At 39.5% G+C, this 19,280-nt stretch overlaps 1 protein-coding gene across 1 annotated transcript in view; it reads right to left on the bottom strand.

Moving 5' to 3' along the window:
- Nucleotides 1-3,075: 3,075 nt before the first annotated feature.
- The window catches only part of galnt18b (UDP-N-acetyl-alpha-D-galactosamine:polypeptide N-acetylgalactosaminyltransferase 18b), a 71,879-nt gene continuing 55,674 nt past the window's right edge, over nucleotides 3,076-19,280 (bottom strand). Inside the window, exons 7-11 of the mRNA XM_070829426.1 lie at nucleotides 16,207-16,392; nucleotides 13,029-13,166; nucleotides 10,200-10,295; nucleotides 6,428-6,592; nucleotides 3,076-3,222 (exon numbers count right to left, since the gene is read on the bottom strand). Coding sequence (XP_070685527.1) covers nucleotides 3,076-3,222; nucleotides 6,428-6,592; nucleotides 10,200-10,295; nucleotides 13,029-13,166; nucleotides 16,207-16,392 — 732 coding nt within the window. The remainder of the gene's footprint in view (nucleotides 3,223-6,427; nucleotides 6,593-10,199; nucleotides 10,296-13,028; nucleotides 13,167-16,206; nucleotides 16,393-19,280) is intronic.

Raw genomic sequence — 19,280 nt, forward strand, 5'->3', positions numbered from 1 at the left:
CATTTTGGCTGTGTGGTGAACACAAATTTTACACCCACATGCATTGTTTGGGTAAATCTGTTTTTCTGCTTAAAACGTTCCCATTAACAATGTTGGCTTGCTGTAGATTTTAACTGAAGAGTCATTTCATCTTTGGCAGGGTTTATGTTTATTTTCAACTAAGAAGTAGCTGCTTAGACTATTCCCACTTTAGTCTGTTTCTGTGTGTGTTGTCCCATTTGCCCTGTGGTACTGACAGCTTCCTTCAGCTACCTGTGGCTCACCTGCAGGAGAGAGAACACAGAAACATTCCTCTCCGGATCCTAAGGGGTATTCAGATATTCTCACTTCTGACAAGCTGCTTCCTTTTGCCATATGGTATTCAAAACTCAGCTGATTCCCCTGATCACACCACAAGCTCTGCCAGGAATATATTCCTCAATGTTTTATGTCTCTGTGTCGGGGGCAGAAAATAATGACAAGGCATGATGGGTTTTCCTCTCAGAGCCTTCTCCCACAAGAAGCAAGAAGATGAATTATAGAGATAGAGAGAGAGCTATAGCAATACAGGGAGAGATGAGGGGGGGGGGGGGGTTACTTTGATTTTATTTTAAGGAATAGTTTGACATTTAGGGTAATACGCTTATTTGCCTTTCTTGTGGAGGGTGAGATGAGAAGACTGATACCATCTCATGTCCGTATGGTAAATATGAGGCCAATACCAGTTAGTTTAGCTAGGCACGTGTGATACATGTGAAACAGCTAGCCTGGCTCTGCCCTGCAACAACAAAATCTGCCTAAAATCAGAACTTACAAATTGATTACGTGGTTGATTATTACACAGGTGCATAGTAATTTAAACACAATGTTGTTACCTCTTTAACTCTTGTCTTTATCCCTTGTACTTACATTATTGTCATGGTATTGGTATCCAGCAAGTATCTTACTGATATCCCAAATGTCCAAGATAATTAAACTAAAGCTGGAGCTCTCTGCACTTAGTGTAGCAAAGCCAAAACAGTTAAACAAGGACAATCACAACACTGTTGGGAATCAGTGAGTAATACATTCTTGGACACATTTCCAGCCAGAGAGTGATTCTTTACAACCAACAGTAACCATCATACTTCCCAAAAATTATACACGTTGCCCTTTTGCTCCATTTGGTTACTACATTTTTTTTATATACAAGGAACAATCAGATCATTATATTTCTGGAAAATTTGAATTGAGGAAGTTCTCTTCATAAAAAGCACCTGTCTCCTGTTACGGATTGCTCATATGAATACAATTTTCTCCAGAGAAGCAGAAGATGTTCCTGTTAAAAGACAGTATCTAATTTCCATAGCAAGGCAAATGACTGCAATTAGGAAATGCTAGATCTCAAAGGGAAACCTGCTAACCCCTGCTTCATCAAAATCAGGCCAGCACTTTTCTGTGATACTGTACGTGACTGATGCTCTGTAAGACACAGCTCAATTGGATGTATATTTTACTTTTGATTCACAGGGAATTTAATTCTCTGCAGTGTACTTTCTACCAACCTAAAAAAAAGTTATTTTGTGGCACAAGATGATATGCTAAATCAACAAGGGTGATAAATGTATGTATGATGATAGAATATTAAGCAAATGTACATACACAGATTCCCTATCTACAGTCATTTTAAAGATGAAAGTAATGTTTGGAAAGTGCACCAGCAGGAAATCAGGATGAGGGGTCAACTAAAAGAGGATGTAAGTAATGAGCATGGGAAAACTGTTTTGTTGAATTTCTTTCATTCAAAAGTTTGAGCATGCAGAGGCGCTCTTATTGCATATATTAAGATGTGTTAGTGAGGGAGGTCCTTTTGATGAAAGTGGGTTTCCATGTATATTTAATGCCATGGTTTGCCAAGCTCTGCTTGAATGTGGATGGTAATGAGGACTGGCATGTTGAAAACAGGCTGTGCCACTCGTCTCCTCCCCAGGTGCACAGTCAGAGCAGATAGCAGCCCCGTTTCTCAGCTTCTGTCCCTGCATTTGTCATTACAAACTGACAACATCACTTCCATGACTCTGTATTTTCTAAATGCTGTGCGTGTGTGTGCTTGTCCATTAACTTGTATTGGACAAAAAAAGCAAAAATCCCTTTTAAAGACCAAATCTATGGTGGCTCTGACAGCTCAACATGTTGCAATGTGTTGAAGAAAATAAATGCAGATAGATAATGTTCATGCTGTCTGAAACTTGCAGCATTTTTGTTTCCTAATTGACTGTGTTTTCTGTGCTTGGTTGGTTGTGGTTGGTTTCCTATATTTGCTTATACTTTTTCTATTTGTATGTGTTTTCTTTAGTTGAAGTGCATTGAACTCTCAGGGCCACCGTAACAAGAGAAATTCTTGACAATCAAAAATCTGTTTGGGACTGATGGTAGATTCCAGTCCTTTTAATTTCAATGAAAGGGCAACTGTTTTTCTTAAGTTTTGAATCACTGATTGTGCCTTTAACAACAAAAGAAAAAAAGGCACTTGCACTCAGTAGTTTACATTGGTTATTTTACAGTTACATATTACAAATATTTGAAATATTAACACTTAGAAAATAATCTATCATTTTCTGATTTATTCCAACATTTTCCCACAACTCAACAGCTGAATCGCATAATAAACCCACAAACCTGAGACACTAAAATAAAATAATTACAGAGGGACAGGGAGAGCTTGCTACACAGTAGCAATTATGAACAGTACAAAAACATATTGGACCCATTACATCTTCTTAAGTCAACGAAAATCTGACTGTACTGTATTTACCACAAAATATACCAAATATACTACCTTGTCAAATCTGCAAAATATTGGCCAACTATGGCTGATCCTGTAGGCAAAATAAAATGTTTAACATTTACGTTGTGATGTCAGCTGCTCATCACAGGACATCGTGGTGCTCAAAATTATCGTGTTCAACCATGCGGCGCTCTTCTGACGGACTCCTGCTTCTTATCCTTTCACACACACACACACGTGCACAGATTTATACATATGTGCGTATGTATAAGAAGAAACTCCATCCAGTCCGGTGTGCTATTCACTCCAGTTTTCCACTCAGCAGTCGATCATAAGGAGTTGCTAAACAGCACGTTTGTGATGAACCATTTCTGTCCAGTGCATTTCTGCAGAGCCAGTTGGTAGCCGAACTCATTGTCACTGCTCGCTACAAGCTCTAGGCATCGCTTTGATTTCCTGTTCTGAATGGATCCTCCCTGAAAAGATAAAAGCAGGCTGGTTAAAATTGCCGGGCTTGGGAAGAACAATTTGTGTGCACAATATAACTTCCCTCCTTTAAACCCACAATGCTTTGAATGGATACGGATGTGAGCAGCTAAAGTGCTCTGAGCTTTGGGTGTTTTGGCTGATACACACCATCGTCCTCATTGAGCAGATAACATCATCACGGTTTCAAGGCAAAAACAACAATGCAATTGCCAGTCAGTAGCTTTCTCTCGAGCAAGGCCAAGATGTTGAGAGAATACACCGGATGAAAAGAATCAAATGAGGAAAACAAGACACAAATACAAAACATCTGCTATTGAGGGGGAAGAGAAATTGAAACAAAAGCATGAGGGACACGAAAATCTATCAAGCTTCAGAGCCATCACAATCTTGCTTAAATCAATGATTTAATTTATTGGCGGGTGAGAAATACACCTGGAGGAAGAGCAAAACCATTAGTACAAAGAGAAAAAGTAAAGTCCAACAATTTACAAAGTTTGATATGACAGCTGTTGGCACAGTCTGAGCAGAGTGAGCACATTAGCTCAGGAAAAATATTCCAGCATGTCCTGATGAAATGGGGCAGGATTTTCTCATTATATTGTCACAGCAGACCAAGGGCAAGTGACTGAAGAGAAGGCCGTCAATACAGTGTGGAGAGAGATGTGAGGGGAGAGCTCTTTCCAATATTATGAGAGGAATGCAGAGGGATGTGGGGGTGAGAGACCAAAGGATTGGACAGGTTGTACAGATTGCAAACTAAATTATTCTTTCTGTATTTCCAAAAGAGTTTGGCCTGTGTGTGAAGTCCCAGAGACATTTTTTTATAGATGACAGATTGGTAATAATGGCTAAAACTGGGCATTTATAGACCACTGTGTGGTGCTGTCCTGAGCCAGCCCATAAAAAGCAGTGAAAACTGAAACCTAAGTGGATTTGTCTCAGATCCTATGTTATTGAGTCCCCACTCTGGGTACCACCAGCTTTTCAGATGAGTTCTGAACTGCAGAAATAAAAAAGACTAGACAGACAGGAAAGACAGAAATAAAAAGTTATATTTAATGTGAGAACATTCATCTCAATTTGCTGAGGAAGGCTGCACGTTGTGGCTGAAAGCTTTGGGAAACAACAAATTCAACAAGTCGGACATTATTTTGTAGAGCTGCTGTTTGCAAGGTCAACAATGAACCATAAAGCTCAGTCAGTGTGAAGTTCTGATGGGAGCTGAGAATGTGAAAAAGGCCCAGTAGAGAACAGTACCCCAAATTAAGAAACACTCATGAATGAGATGAAGAAAATAATTATTGATGCAGACACAAGCGCTGCAACCCTTGTTTTCAAATTCTGAATCAAATCCTGGATGTGAGCACTGCAGGAGCACGTCTGAGCCTAACAAGGCGTACAAACAAATGTGTTAAACCACCTGTTTAAGCTCTTCTCGGAGATGGGATCATCTCTCGCATTTTGAAAACGCTTGATTCAGAGCAGGGGCCTGCTCCAAGAATGGGATTAACTGAGTTGTCTTGGTAACTTGTCCAAAAGTAGCCCCAATAATTAGACTGAATTGTTATTTTGTTTCACTTACGGTTTTGGGGTGGAAGTTATTTTGCTTTGCCTTAACTAACAAGCAGGAACAGATATATTCGTCCCATACATTTCTGGAGAAGGAATTCATAAAGTCCGTTTCCTTCTCATTTTATATATTTAGCTATTTTTTGGCTCTTCTGGTGCAAAAGGATGACACGCCTATTCTTAATCCTGCGTACAAAGCTATGATTGGCTGATTGCTTCTTGAACCAGAGGAAACAGCACAACAGCCCTATTTGAATCGCTGAACAAAACGATGATGTGAGTGTGGAACGAGACCAACGTAAAACCCAGAATCCCTTCAAATCTGGAGCATTAACTGATAAAAGCTGCTCTGGGTTTCACTCAGACAATGCTAGTAGTGGTGCTGCTTCTTAAAACAGCCCCCAGGAGTTGGCTAATGAATGTATATGTGAGCATATAGCATGTGGGAAGGTTGATTAACGATGCTATGGTTTGTTAGCATTTACATTAAAATCCACTATATGCTATATAGAGAACAATAGGCATTTGTTACAAAAAAAATAAAAAGGCATCACCCACACACATCCACAAATCACACAAGCAAAATGAAACACAGAAGTCTCACCCACTGAACATGCTTTGCTTGTGAATGTTTTCTAATCAGAAAAATCAGCACCTGACTAGTCTTTACATGCAAGTATATTTTGGTCCTTACTGTGAATGAGGGAAGAGAGGCAATTTTTGCACATTTTACTGGGAAGAGATTAAGAAAGTGTTTAGTTAATCAGGTTTTCTGCAGAATGGTGCAAAAGTTGAATGACATTAGAAAAAAAAGCTCTTCCTCTAATTTGTACAATGCTCCATTCCCCAAAGTTACTATGGCTGCATCAAGCAAATCTATTTCTGTTTGAGCTTGACACTTTGCACATGTGCAGTCAACACTGTGTCAATAATTGATGCTGTGTTTCAGAGACGTGATATGCTCCTGCCTTGCTGATATGTCTCCATCCTACATACTAAATTATATAAGGTTAACTAAAATAACCACTTAAAGTTTAGTTTGAGGATATGTGACGTATGAGTTCAAGCATATAAAACATTTTCATGCTTTGCGGCCATTATGCTGTAAAACCGAACAGACACACACCTGTAGCTGCTGTCCAGAGGTGACACAGTCAAAAGAATATTTTACTTGTTATAACAAGCATCTAATATGAAACAAATTTGGGATTTTATGCACATTTGGCTGAAAGAGAAACAAAATCTTTAATTAACACTGAACTGACAGCATAGCAGACAACAATATGAGGTCTTTTGAGCGCAAATTTAAGCATGCAGTAAATCCAATTCACCCACTGTCATGGGGCATTTTGTGAGGTGGCTGCTTGTTCTTTTTTAAAAACACAGTTTGCAAGCATGGAGCCTCTAATGAAGAAAGACAAGCATTAGGATTCAGTGACTTTGATAGGAACTCTGGTCAAACAGTGAGTTAAACCACTTGCTTGATTAAAAGCTTCCCACACAGTTGGTTTTCCTGCCACATACAACATATCACTTTCACTGAGGCAGAATATGAACGGAGCGAGCTGAATGTTAACCTTGTGTTTTGTGACTATGTATGGGAGCTGTGTCACTGGTTGTCACCTGAGTGAAGAGCCAGTGGAGCTTCATGCGTTTGGCTGCTGCATAGCTGCACTCCATGAGGCGCGGTCTGCTATTCACATCCACCAGGCACTTGTTATCGTCGTCGTCAACAGTGGGACTGAGGAGCCCGACGTGAAGCTGCTGAGTACTGGTGTAGTACACATTCTGCAAGAGAACACCACATCCTGCTTTGAATAACATGTACTGTACGTTCAGACTTCTGGGGCTGACATTTAGATAATGGCCCTTCCAGAGCTCTATATGACCAAACCAGTAATTAACTATGCAGCAAATGAGGCTTGCTCTATGGTTGTCTTTGGGTATGAAAGAGACATCTATGAGGTGGATTTACATACACTAAATATGCATATTTATACAGCTATCCTGACTGAATGGAGGATGAGGAAAGACAAGGCACTAAAGAAACTCATTATTAATTCAGGAATGGGGAGAAAACCCAAATAATTGTGCCCTCTCTGATGGAACACTTCCAAACCTCTCTTGAAAAAAGAGCAGTTGTTTGCCCTTATTCAGATAACAAAAGCTGAAAATCACTTGAAGGAATAAAGCAGGAGAAGCATGTTCTTTATTCAAAAAGAAAAAGGCTCGGTGGTATTAGCATGAGAGAGAGAGGGAAGAGAGAATGAGTGTTTACAGAGTGAGGGACGGAGTCTGTTGGGGTAACGCTAGCTTTATTTTAATGTAGTGCACACAGAGTGATAAACAAGGATATACTGTAAATGATGATACAAAATTGCTTATTTTTACATCTTACACGTGGGAAGTACTCAATCTATTTATCTATGACCCCTTCAGATGTTCTCAGCCCAAAGACGTATGATTATATAATATTTCATTTAAAAATCAAAAATCAAAGATTAGTCTAAAGCCAAGAAAAAATAAAAAAATAAAGACAAATGTATGTTTTTCTTCTTTCCCATTCCATTAATTAAGTAATTAATTGACTGATACTCTCACAACAAGTCAAGGCCCTTTATTTGTGGCCAACCTCTGGGTTGGCTGGACTCTAGTTTCTAAATTATTGCATAAAATAGTTAAAATTAGCTCCACCTGCACCGGCTACAACAGCAAAATATTACTATCACCAGTATGGACAATCTAATATTGTCATACAATAATTCATCAGGGGGACCCTGACTGATGAGGAGTACTTTTACTTTTGATATTTTGCACACAGTTTGGTGATAATGTGCTTTTCGTTAAGAATTTTGAATAAAGGACATTCATTAAATTGGATAGAGAGCAGAATTTAACAGCAGACAACTTTTTTCAGCTTCAGTCTATACATTTCAAAAGTAAGACTGAGATGAATATTGTCTCTGACTCAGCCCATTAGCTGCCAAAGCACCCCATGATATTTTCTTTTATTGAAAATAAAATGAAAAGAAAATCAGCGCCAAGTTTACTTATTCTGCAGCTTGTTTTACTTTTACTCTTATCTTTCTCTTGCTTTAATCCTATATGTCTGATCGCGCCAAAACAGCCTCCTCCCTAATTCACACCAGGCGTTAAGCAGCCTGACGACAGGGACTATTTTATTTGTGCTGCTCATTTCTAGAGCCAGGCTGAATGTGGCCGTGGCTTCTATTGTTGCTGTGCTTGAAGGCAGGTTATGCAACTCATTTTAGAAGCATTTTTTAAAGCAATTGCTCAAATTTTCCTAACAGCCTCTTAAATTTGTGCACCATGATAGATTGTTGTTTAGTGAGCTAGTCTGTTAGCACAAAGCAAACCCTCTCAATTGAGTGAACAGAGGCTGTGAGCTAAAGGTAACATTAACGTTCTTGACGACTTGTGTTAATATGATTGTGACATTTAACAGAGTTGTTTATTTGACAGACTGAGCAACGAGAGACTGTCAGTCAGTCAGCGGTGTCTACAGAAAAGGCTAGGCAGCAGAGCCGTGCCAGCTCATAGTCAATCAGTGCGTGTTCATGTGTTGTGGGAGAGTTTCTTTGGAGGGAAGCCTGAAGAGAGGGGAATGGTAAATGGTGGCGGTAATGGTCTTACCAGTCTTTTCGACCGCTCAAAGCATTCACATTCCCCCATTCTCACACCATTCATACACTGATGGGAGGCTGCCAACCCTGCAATCAGGAGGAGCGAAGGAACTATGGAGCGAACATTCACACACTCGCACAGTGAAGCTGTGCTTCAGGAGCAATTTGGGGTTCCGTGTCTTACCAAAGGACACTTTGACATGCGGACTGGATCGGACGACTGATCTTCCACCCACTCTACCACTCTCCCTCTCTACCACTGAGTCACAGAGGTAGGGTGGGATATTTTTAACTCAGTGCTTCCAAAATCTAGCTGCTCATGCTAGTTTCTCCAGTGTCACAGACCCTTCTTTTATGTCGGCATGTTTTATTACAGGCTGGAGCTGAAGTGCTGTACAGTATATTTGCTGACATGTGCTTGTAATGGCAGTCACGCGTTAGATTGTAAGCTTTGTAATACCCAGGTTCTTTTCATGTGTGCCTGCGCAATTTACTTTTAGTGTGTAATGTACTGCATTTACTGCAGGACCTCAGATACAACGTCTAGCTCTCCCAAAGCAAAGTGTTAGTTACAGTGGCACATTTTGACTGATTACAGCAAACATTCACAGCAGCCTATGCACATTTATCATTATAGAGGCAATCCAGGGACTAATTCCTCTTGATGATGTAACACTGAAACATAAAAATAGAGCAGACTGGATTTGTCTTGCAGAGGAGATCCCTAATCTCATTAGGAACGCTGGTGCTACTCCAATCCTTTGTTTGATATGCCTGGATTTACAAGAGATTTTTAGCATATAAAAGATTTATAATTATCAAGTTTTAAAGGTATCTAGGTCTCAGAAAGAGCCGTAGAAATAAACTTTTTTTTTTTTTAAAGAAAGTGTTACTAAGATTAAACAAGATTATTCAGATTTCTCCTGAGCGTGTTTTCATTTGCACTGTGCTGTAAATATCAATACAGGCGTACTGAGTGTGAAATGTCCAATAGATTCATTCAATTGAGAGGGCTAATGTCAGATCAAGCCCCACTCTATAAGGCAAGTTTTCAGCTGTCACAGCAAGGTTAAACTATCTGTAAAAACAATCTGCTCAGACATAATGGGATGGAGGGATCGATAAGAGCTGGAAGAGGCTGGAGAAAGTAAATGATAATCAAGCTGTGCTAACATTTGAAGGCACTTAAACTAAAACTTAAACTCCTATTTGGGCTGAAATATATCCTGAACAAGTTCTCCAAAGATGTGGTTTTAAAGACATCGACTGATGGAAAACACATATAGTACGCAAGTGGTTGAAATAAACCTCCCTTCTGTCTATCAGACTGAATCTGAAACTGTTTATTGGAGGTACAGGCACAATCTAATTTAATCAAAAAATAGGGTTTTATTTTATGTTTTGTCAATAACATGGCATTTTATTCTCAGCTGGATTCATTTGGGACATGTCACCCTTAAATGGAGGTGTATGAAAAATGGACACGAGTTTAATATGTATTTAAAACCTGTTTCTGTAAAGGGGAAAATAGAAAACCTGATCCTACTTTATGAGGTAAAACTACTGAGTTTGATCCAATCTGAGAGAAGAGGAAGGGCAAGTTATTTTTCCTTGAGATGGAACAGGTTTTATCGAGTGAGAAAAACCCAAGATGGAAATAAAATATGGAGGCGCTATATTAAATCCGGCTACACGCTGCATGAGAGAGAGAGACGGAGAGATAGGTAGGGTAGGGTGGGGAGTGCTCTAACCTGAGGTGTCATCCCATGACAGAGATACAGGATGGGGACGTTGTCATTGTCGGGCCCCTGGTCCAGACACAGATCAGTCTTCAGAGAGTTTTTCAGCTGGCAGATAAAGACAAACACACACAGTCACACACACATGAAGACAAAGGCAGAAAAGATACGAGTTGTCTGGGATTCAAATCTGTAATGTGTGTGTGGATTTGCATGCACAAACCAACTGAGATATATTATTCACAATGAGAAAAAACACATGAACTTTTGATACCCTTTGACCCTGTGAGCATTTGTGCTACTATGAATGTTTCTAACTTTGAGAACACACCTCTAGTGAGGTGCAGACCGGTGTGACCATCAATTAAAACCCATCACAATTAAAACATGATGCACAACTCTCCTCCTGCACACTATGCTTTACTGAGAAAGCAATAAAGAAAACTGAAAGGAAACAAAAAAGTGATGTCACATACTTCAATACACCAATCAAAATTTAGCAAAATGTGATGATAGTTAGTGGGTTGCCAGGCAACTGTCAATCAAATCAGTCTTTATTTTCCTTGCTGCTTATTCAGCCATAAATATAAAACATTTTAAAGAACAATCTGAAGTTTGCAGGGGCTTTTAAGACAGACTTTGAAACAGGAAACAACCATAGGCACCACCTGGATGAAGGAAAGATAGCTGAAAATGTTTGGTGAGGTGAATACAGCACTGTGTACTGCAGACGTTTTAAAATTTTGATGGACTATGAAAAATAGAAATAGATAATTCCTGGCCACGTGTGATGTCCGGTCCACAGATTACATAATCTGATAACAAAACACAGTGAGAGCGAAGATGGTGTATCTCCCACCTGCTCTCTTCAGCTCTGCAGTACATTATTGCTTCTATAGGGGAAACATTAAATTGGGTGCTTCCTGTCAATATGAAATGCATCGCCAAGATTGTGTGAGTGGACAGGCGAAAAAGAGAAAGGCTATAAGATATTTATATCCCACAGTAACCATCTAATGCCAGCATCAGTCAAGCATATTTTCTGACATTCACATAAAGAGAATATAAATATTAGAGGATATTTACAGAGGAGGCTAGACCTTAGCAGGTTGAAACATCAAAATTTTGAATCATACTCTGAATCCTCTTAAATTCATTCTTGCTTTATAAAAATGTAAATGAGAACTGTTACGCTTGATGAACGTGACTCAGACTTTGAGGCCCAGAGGGTTATTCATGCGCGTCATGAAAAAAGGTCTGCCTGATTGCAAGATACAAACTGCACCGCAGGGAGCTCCAGGGATGGTGGTTTGTGTGGGAGGTGAATTAGGTAAAGATGTGAGATCAGAAGAACACAGCTAGGAATGATTCAGCTCCCCATTGGCTCAGGAGATGTCTATTTGTATCTGATAATCAGTAAATCCACAGGCGAGCACATTGTCCCGTGCAACTGCTCAGGTCTTAACGTGTTTTGTGCAGGAGAGTTAAAAAATACTAAATAAAGACACCTGTGGGGACAACATTAGCTTACAGTCACAGTGAACAACATTTAGAGCGTCTTTAGCTTCTGTAATGTATTTATGAATGAAACACACTGGTCTAGCATAGTTGCAAGAGTTGTCCTTTAGTGGGCAGTCCGCTTACCTCTCTGCCAATCTGGGAATGTGATTGGCCTGTAGCCACATTACCATACACCCAGCCCATCTGTGCAGGTCCCCCACTGGCTGATATGTGTGTGGATGTATATGTTTGGTCGTCCTTTATATATCTTTCTTTCTCTACCTTTTTATATTTTTTCTGCCTTAAATCTCCACATCTGTCTTATCTAAATGCTCTTTGTAATGTGTTTTGCGATGACCCCGATGAAGGGCCAAAACACACTGGTCTGACATGACATTTAAGTTCTTCTGTGTACTAAAAGTATTGCTGGAGTTTTGATCTCTTAAGACGAATTTAAATAAAACCCCTCAGATTCGACTGCACTGCTCCGACATGGATCTTGGCTTAGTAAACACGGAGCGATGCAGAGCTGTGGTGACCCTCATTTTTATATCAAGATGAGGAGGATAAAAGAGAGATTAATAAATTAGACCATAAGCATATTCTTCTGAAATGTGAAGTAAGTTTTTGCCACCAAAAATAATTTCCAGCCTAGCCAGTTTATGGAATGTAATGACTCCTGAAACCACCACGACTCACTGGCCCATCAAATGCATGTCGCAAATATAGAATAATGAGGTCAACTAACTCACTGACATAAATATAATGAGGACAGCATATTTCCTCACTGTATGCTTATACCATTTGTCAGTTTGTTCAAGAAAAAAAACATACAACATAAAAGCGGTACCATAAAATTGCGGCCTGTGTGTCACTGTGTATTAGAGAGTACCACAGTGATGTGAGGTGGGAGGACCATGGAAATAAAGAACAACTAGGAATGGGCAAATAAAAACACTGCCAGAATGCCCCGCTGGCTGTTTTTCTGGCTTCACTAACCAAAAAAACTGTGCTGCAAAAGCCCTCTAGCTGGGTATACTACATCTATATTTAAAGTAAGCGTCAGTTAATTTATCTGTGTATCTAATTTCATCACATTAATCTGACAGAGAAATATTTTTCAGTAACTTCTGTGAGAGGGAGAGAGTCAAAGTCTCAGCAGCAAACCTCCTCTTTGTGAAGTGTTTGTGTTCCTGACAGCAGCCATCCGGATCTCAACACAAGGGATTAAAATGATTTGCTCAGGCACGGTTTAGCCTTGTTTTGGCTTTTGCAGACATTGAACTGAATTTGGGATGAGGAGGGAGGAGGGAGGAGGAGGAGGCAGCGGCGGCGGCTTACTACTCCGTATGCGATGGTGTCGCTGTACATCCTCATCTCAGGGTAGATGTTGACCAGGTACCATCGGAAAGTCTTACACTGCAGCCTCTTCCTCAGAGCCTTCCTCTCAGAGATATCACCAATATCAATCCCTGAGTCCTGGGTTTAAGCACACAGCCACACACATACACGCACAGAAACACACAGATGCACACAGATGCACACAAAGCATTAAATTGATTAACTGTGGCTTGTGGAGAAGCAAATCAGATAATGGGCCATCGAGGAGCATTGTGCAGCCATTTGTTGTGAATTTGAATAGCTTCTATAGGGTTTTGATTTTCTCCTGTTCTGACAAAAAAAAAAAAAACGTCTACCGAGCTACTCCAGCTGCCACATCACACAAACACACATAGCAGCAGTCTCATTTTAACACTGTCACTGTACCTACTAGTGGAAAAGCACAATAAAATGCATTCTTAAGATTAAACCAACCAATGAAATAAAAGCTGTAAGTAAAGAAACAACAGCGACATCACATGTCATAAAAATGTATAGTATCAGTAATATGGGCAAATATTATGCAGACTTACACTTCTGATACTTTAAGTACATACAGCTGCAAATAATTCTGTACTTTTATGTAAGTAGGAATTGAAATGCAGTATTTCTACAGAGTGTTTTGGGTACTGAAGGATCTGACTTCTTCTTCCATCAATGCAAGTTGCCCTTATGTTCGCTGTATCTCATCTAACACCACTGATGCCTCTCTTTAATAACTCAAAAGCTGAAGTGGGTGCAAATGTTGCTGACGGGGCTCTCTGGTGCTCAAAAACTCAAAATGTGAACTCAGATGTGTGCAGACTTAATACGAACACTGGCACTGTGTTGATTTTTACACTCTCAGAGGTAAATTAACGCTGACAATTTTGCTTTGTAGTTAATTCATGGGGCTAAAGCTGGGGCTAAATTTCATGCTTCTTGAGTACAGACTCTGTTAAACGCCTCATTATTGACTGAATGAATTGCCTGCAGATGTTCATCTATTCATAACGTGGATTAACATATTCAAACTGATTATGCAGGAGAAGAAAAAAAGCTTCATTGAACAAACATTTGACTTTGCCTTTGAGGGATGCTACATTTAACATAAGACAACATAGTCCCATTATTTACATCAATTTATTGAATCAACGTTGAGATCAAATAAAAATCAATATCTAATGAAAGCACTGAAATCCAACACTAATACAACCGTAAAAAACACAAGACAGCGTGTAGCATATATGTTTTGTGCCAGTGTTGTTGTCCCTTTTTTCCTCTTGTGTCTATCGCTCCACCCAGGTTATCTACACCTGATTAGCCCCAATTCCTTGAATGAGGAGCACCTGGTCCAGGAAGGGAAGGGGATAAAAGCTCCAGGCTCCTTTTGTGGGGAGGCTTCTTGTTTTGTAAACCTGGTCCCGCTGCCTGAAGCGGATTTTGTATTAATTTGTGTCTTTGTCTTTTGACTGTTTGTTTTAGGTTTATTGATTCTGGTGGCTTTATGTCTTTTGTGTTATTTAACAAACCCTATGACATGGGCTTTTTTTTAAAAAGTGGTGGTTAAGTGAAATTTTGGGTCAATGGTGGAGTATTGTTCGCAGCATAGGGCCGACCAATGGTGGGCCAATTCAGTCAAATTCATGGTGATGCTGCAAACTGTGAAACACTTTGTACTGTACGAGTTGTCGACAATGAAGATACCTTTATTCAACACGTCAAATAATATAAGAAAACTTCAAATGAAGTGATTTAAAAAATAAAATAACTTTTTTTCCATATTTTCTCTCTTTACTATTAATATTTTTTGTCCCAAGTGGCAGCTTTCTTTTAAAATGTTATTGTCGGTCTTCGCATTGAATTAGCTAACTGATAATGCATCAATTAAGATTATTTTACTGAATCATATCAAATATTTATTTATGCTGTGGCACGTATTTAATTCAAGCAATTCTGTAAGTGACTAGAAATGATTTCATCTGAGCCTCGTGGTGGTGTCAGGGGCCTGATTCAACTAAACATCTGCGATGGGAGGAGTGTAGCTGATAACAGATGACACTCAACCCCGTAACATTTAGATTAGGTGGCTGCAGAATGGAGCTGCCTGTAGATTTATGATGGCATCGTCTGATATCATCTATATTCATGTTTGTGTGTTTGTACATAATGTTTTCTCATCTGACTTGGACTTGTGTATGAATACTCCCTTTGGATTATTACACAAAAGGCTGCAACAAAATGCCCTTTGTGCAGATAACAAAAAAAGCATACTGTGATGTTGTGGTTATAGACACAGTGACACCTACAGTGTTATGCTCATTTGTGATACTGAGGCAGAGGTGTTTTCTTTGTCTTCTGCACACATGTAATGTCTCACCATTTCTCCTATTTGTCAATTCAGCCTGTGGCCAGTTCGTAGCTGACATCTGACGTTTGAAAAATTGGACACATGGACACTCTGAAGATTGTGTTGAAAATGTACAAAAAATCATCTCAGCTGGGAAACTGAGGGAACTTCATGATGAATGAATGAGCTTTTGATGGATTTCTGCTTTATGAAAAATTGTTTTGGGGGTATATTTTTCTATTCAATTACATAGATTAATGCAGCAAGACGACACTACAGACCAGGAAAAATGGTCCTCTAGTAGGAAGTGCAGTTCAGAAAACTCTAATATTAATACAGAGTGAAGATAAAATCCGAAAATGTTGCAGGAGTTTTAGTGGCCGACTGGTTAAGATGCATGGCAAATAACTTAAACTAACGTATTCAGTCTGTTGATGGCATATCAGTGGCCTTAATGCATCTATTAAAGGCCAAATGCCAAAACCATACAGAAATCTTTACTTAAAAAATGTCAAATCTAAATGAGTTTATGATTACACACCCCTAACACGTCCCTAAAATAACTGTTTAAGTACTCCATGGTAGTGCTGGACATAGTGCTGTATATTTAAAACTAAATTTTACATATATCTGGTAAATAAAGAACAAAATTATATTGTAGGCATTGATCAAACATAGATAATCACCTGTATTGTGACTCAAATGTGATACGTGAATAACATTTTGTGATATTATATCAACTCACCAGCTTAATATGTATGATCTTAGACTAGCACTTGTTAGAAAAACATGATTAACATGATCGCTCACCTCCATGGGAATGTTCCAGGCCATGTAGACATGACTTTTAAACTCATCCATCCAAACTTCTGCAGCTCTGAGGGCATTTCGCCGCACATGAGACGTTAGATCCTCAGTGTAGGGTTTATGGGCGCGCTCTATGTGGGCGATGCGAGCACAAGGCAGGACCTCAACACTGCCGCCACACTGCCACACCTGGTTTTAGACATTACAGAAACAAAGAACTTTGAGTTGAAAATGTTCAGTTGTGGTCTCACGGTAATAAAGTTGCAGCACACTCACAGCCTTCAAGACTTGAAACCGCAGCTATACCAAAGGCTGCAAACATGTTGCTGTGACATCTTCTGTAGAGCGCTGAAATAATGTTTGATGTAGAGAGTAAAAAGTTTCAGTAATGTCGAATTCCTAAAATCTCTGTGTTGAGCTCTGAATCCTCAATTTTTTCCACTGTTATTTTTGTTTTTTTTTGTTTTTATTCATTCATTTTATCCATCCATCCATCCATTGTCTATACCCCTTATCCTTAAGGGTTGCGTGGAGGCTGGAACCAATCCCAGCTGACTTTGGGCTGGAGGCGGGGTACACCCTGGACTGGTTGACAATCAAGGGCTAACACAAACAATCATTCACACTCACACTCACACCTACGGGCAATTTAGAGTCACCAATTAATCTAACCTGGATGTCTTTGGACAGTGGGAGGAAGCCGGAGTACCCGGAGAAAACCCACACAAGCACGGGGAGAACATGCAAACTTCACACAGAAAGGTTCAAGGTTCAAACCACAAGCCTGTCGGCCAGCATATTCCAACCTGGCACCTTCTTGCTATTAGGCAACAGTGCTAACCACGACATGCCCTCATTTATTTTATATACTAGATATTTTGCCTCATATTTGGACTTTTTTGGTGCATGTGTCTCTGGCCTTATTTGACAAGTGGAGAGCAGCTAGAGGATCTTAACACAGTAATTACAGCGAACCTCGATGGCATCATTTCCAAGCTGCTTTAAACACATTTGGGCCAACAAGCAGAGACCCTTCATCACCTCTGCAGCCTACTGTATCCTTGATGACGAGGAGGGAGAATACGCTAATGTCCCTGTGCCCAGTAGGAGAACCCTTAGTCCTTGTTAACTAAAAGCCAGTGGACCTAGCTGCTCAAATAATGAAGACCTCTGGGAGGCTCGAGACCCTGGTGCAGGGATCTCTGCAAACTTTTCCCAACAGATTCCTTCATATAGACTAAAAGGAATTTTTGTTAAGTATATTTTGTGTGCATGCAATGATACTTTCTTTGCAGCATCATAATGTATTTCAAAGCTTTCAAATATCATGCACCAAAGAAAGCAATGCAATTACACCCTTTGATACATAATTCACCCTTTTCATACTTTCCTCCATACATTTCCAATTAACAATCTAAACAATTGGTTATATGGTTATGTTTGTTTGTTAAAGCCACTTAACTTACATTCTTTCCATTAATCTTTAACAGCCCTATTTGCACATTTAAGTTGTTAATACTTGAATTAATTTTGTCATTAATACATAATAAAGTGTTTGAATTTTGAATTCTGGGGTTACAAAAACTTTGTAAAGAACTAGATGAGAATAAAGCTTGGAGGGAAATGAATTAGAAAATGAATCAGGCCGTACAATGCTGCTGATTAGTATCTGAAGAATCTGAATGGTATCTTAAAGCAAATACCCCACAGAAGCAGTGAAGATATGCTCCTCTGTTTAAATGCTCACTTTTGTATTGGGTCATCAAAGGAGATGTCACTACCAGATGCCTGTGGAGGATGCTCAGAAATCACTTACATGTACAGAGCTTAACATTAGTCCAGGACACCTGCTGTTTCAGTATGAATAAGGTTGAAATCATCACGCTGTGCTGTTATGTCAGGACCAAATAGCACAGCTGACATCCTGAAAAAAAACCTGCTGCCAAAGAACATATACAGTGTTTGGTGCAGATGAGCATCATCGAGGATGAACAACAAACATCAGATGTGACATAAACTGAGGATGTGATTGGGACACTCTGTGACCACTGAAATGGCTGTCAAGCAGATGTGGCCATGGCCTGTCGGTGTGCTGTCGCTGACAATTATTCAAGTCTTCTCAGTGTCCTTATTGACTATTTTATTTCTAGCTAAATCTAATTCAAAAGGAGAAGCAGCACTAAACCCTGAACCTGTTGGAGGCAATTAGATTATGTAGCTGGCAATCAGCTGAGCATTATTCACATAATGATCATGCACTTTATGTATTTCCACATATACAAACACATATTCAAGGTGCTGTGTTGTTAACGGGCAGCAGGACAAGACTGAACATGTTTATTATTTCTACAGTGAGATTTCTCTAGGAACAACTAGAGTCTAAGACTAATATTCTCCCCCAAATTAGATCCCTCCTGTATGAATGATGTGTGAATGGGTGAATGAGGATGTGATGTAAAAGCGCTTTGAGTAGTTGAAATAACTAGAAAGGTGCTATACAAATACAGACCATTTACCATTTAACAACTACAATATCAATAATACAGTCCAGACTATGAAGCTAATCTATGGAACATCTCATATAACTGTTCTTCCCAATGTTAAGAGTGTTTTATCCTAGTCTGAGTAGATATTCTCCAGGTAACACTGAAGGGAATCATCATGTTTAAATGCAAAACCTTGTGAAAAACTGGTTAGCTGTAGAAACTGCAGTCGTGTTCTGGTACAGTTCATCCTGTGGGGGACAATGAAGGTGTGGGAATCCATCCAATAGTTGGTGAGAGATTTCACTCAGACCCACAAATGTCAAACTAATGGTGGCCGTAGAGGACAATTCACAGGATCACCAAAGTCAACAGGAATCACCATCTAGAGACCACGAATATCTGTGCCAGATTTCATAGCAATCCCTCCAATAGTTGTTGAGCCGTTTAATTTTGGATAAAATTCAACAGATTCATTGACAAGGACAATTATCAGTTGCAGTTTTATTCCGCCAAACCCAACCTCACACATGCAGCTTGTATTTTCCCTTAACTCGTCAGCGTCTTACTTTAATTTCTGACAATAACACAAGT

Source organism: Pempheris klunzingeri, chromosome 1 (assembly GCF_042242105.1).
Source record: "Pempheris klunzingeri isolate RE-2024b chromosome 1, fPemKlu1.hap1, whole genome shotgun sequence".
Classification (NCBI taxonomy): Eukaryota; Metazoa; Chordata; class Actinopteri; order Acropomatiformes; family Pempheridae; genus Pempheris; species Pempheris klunzingeri.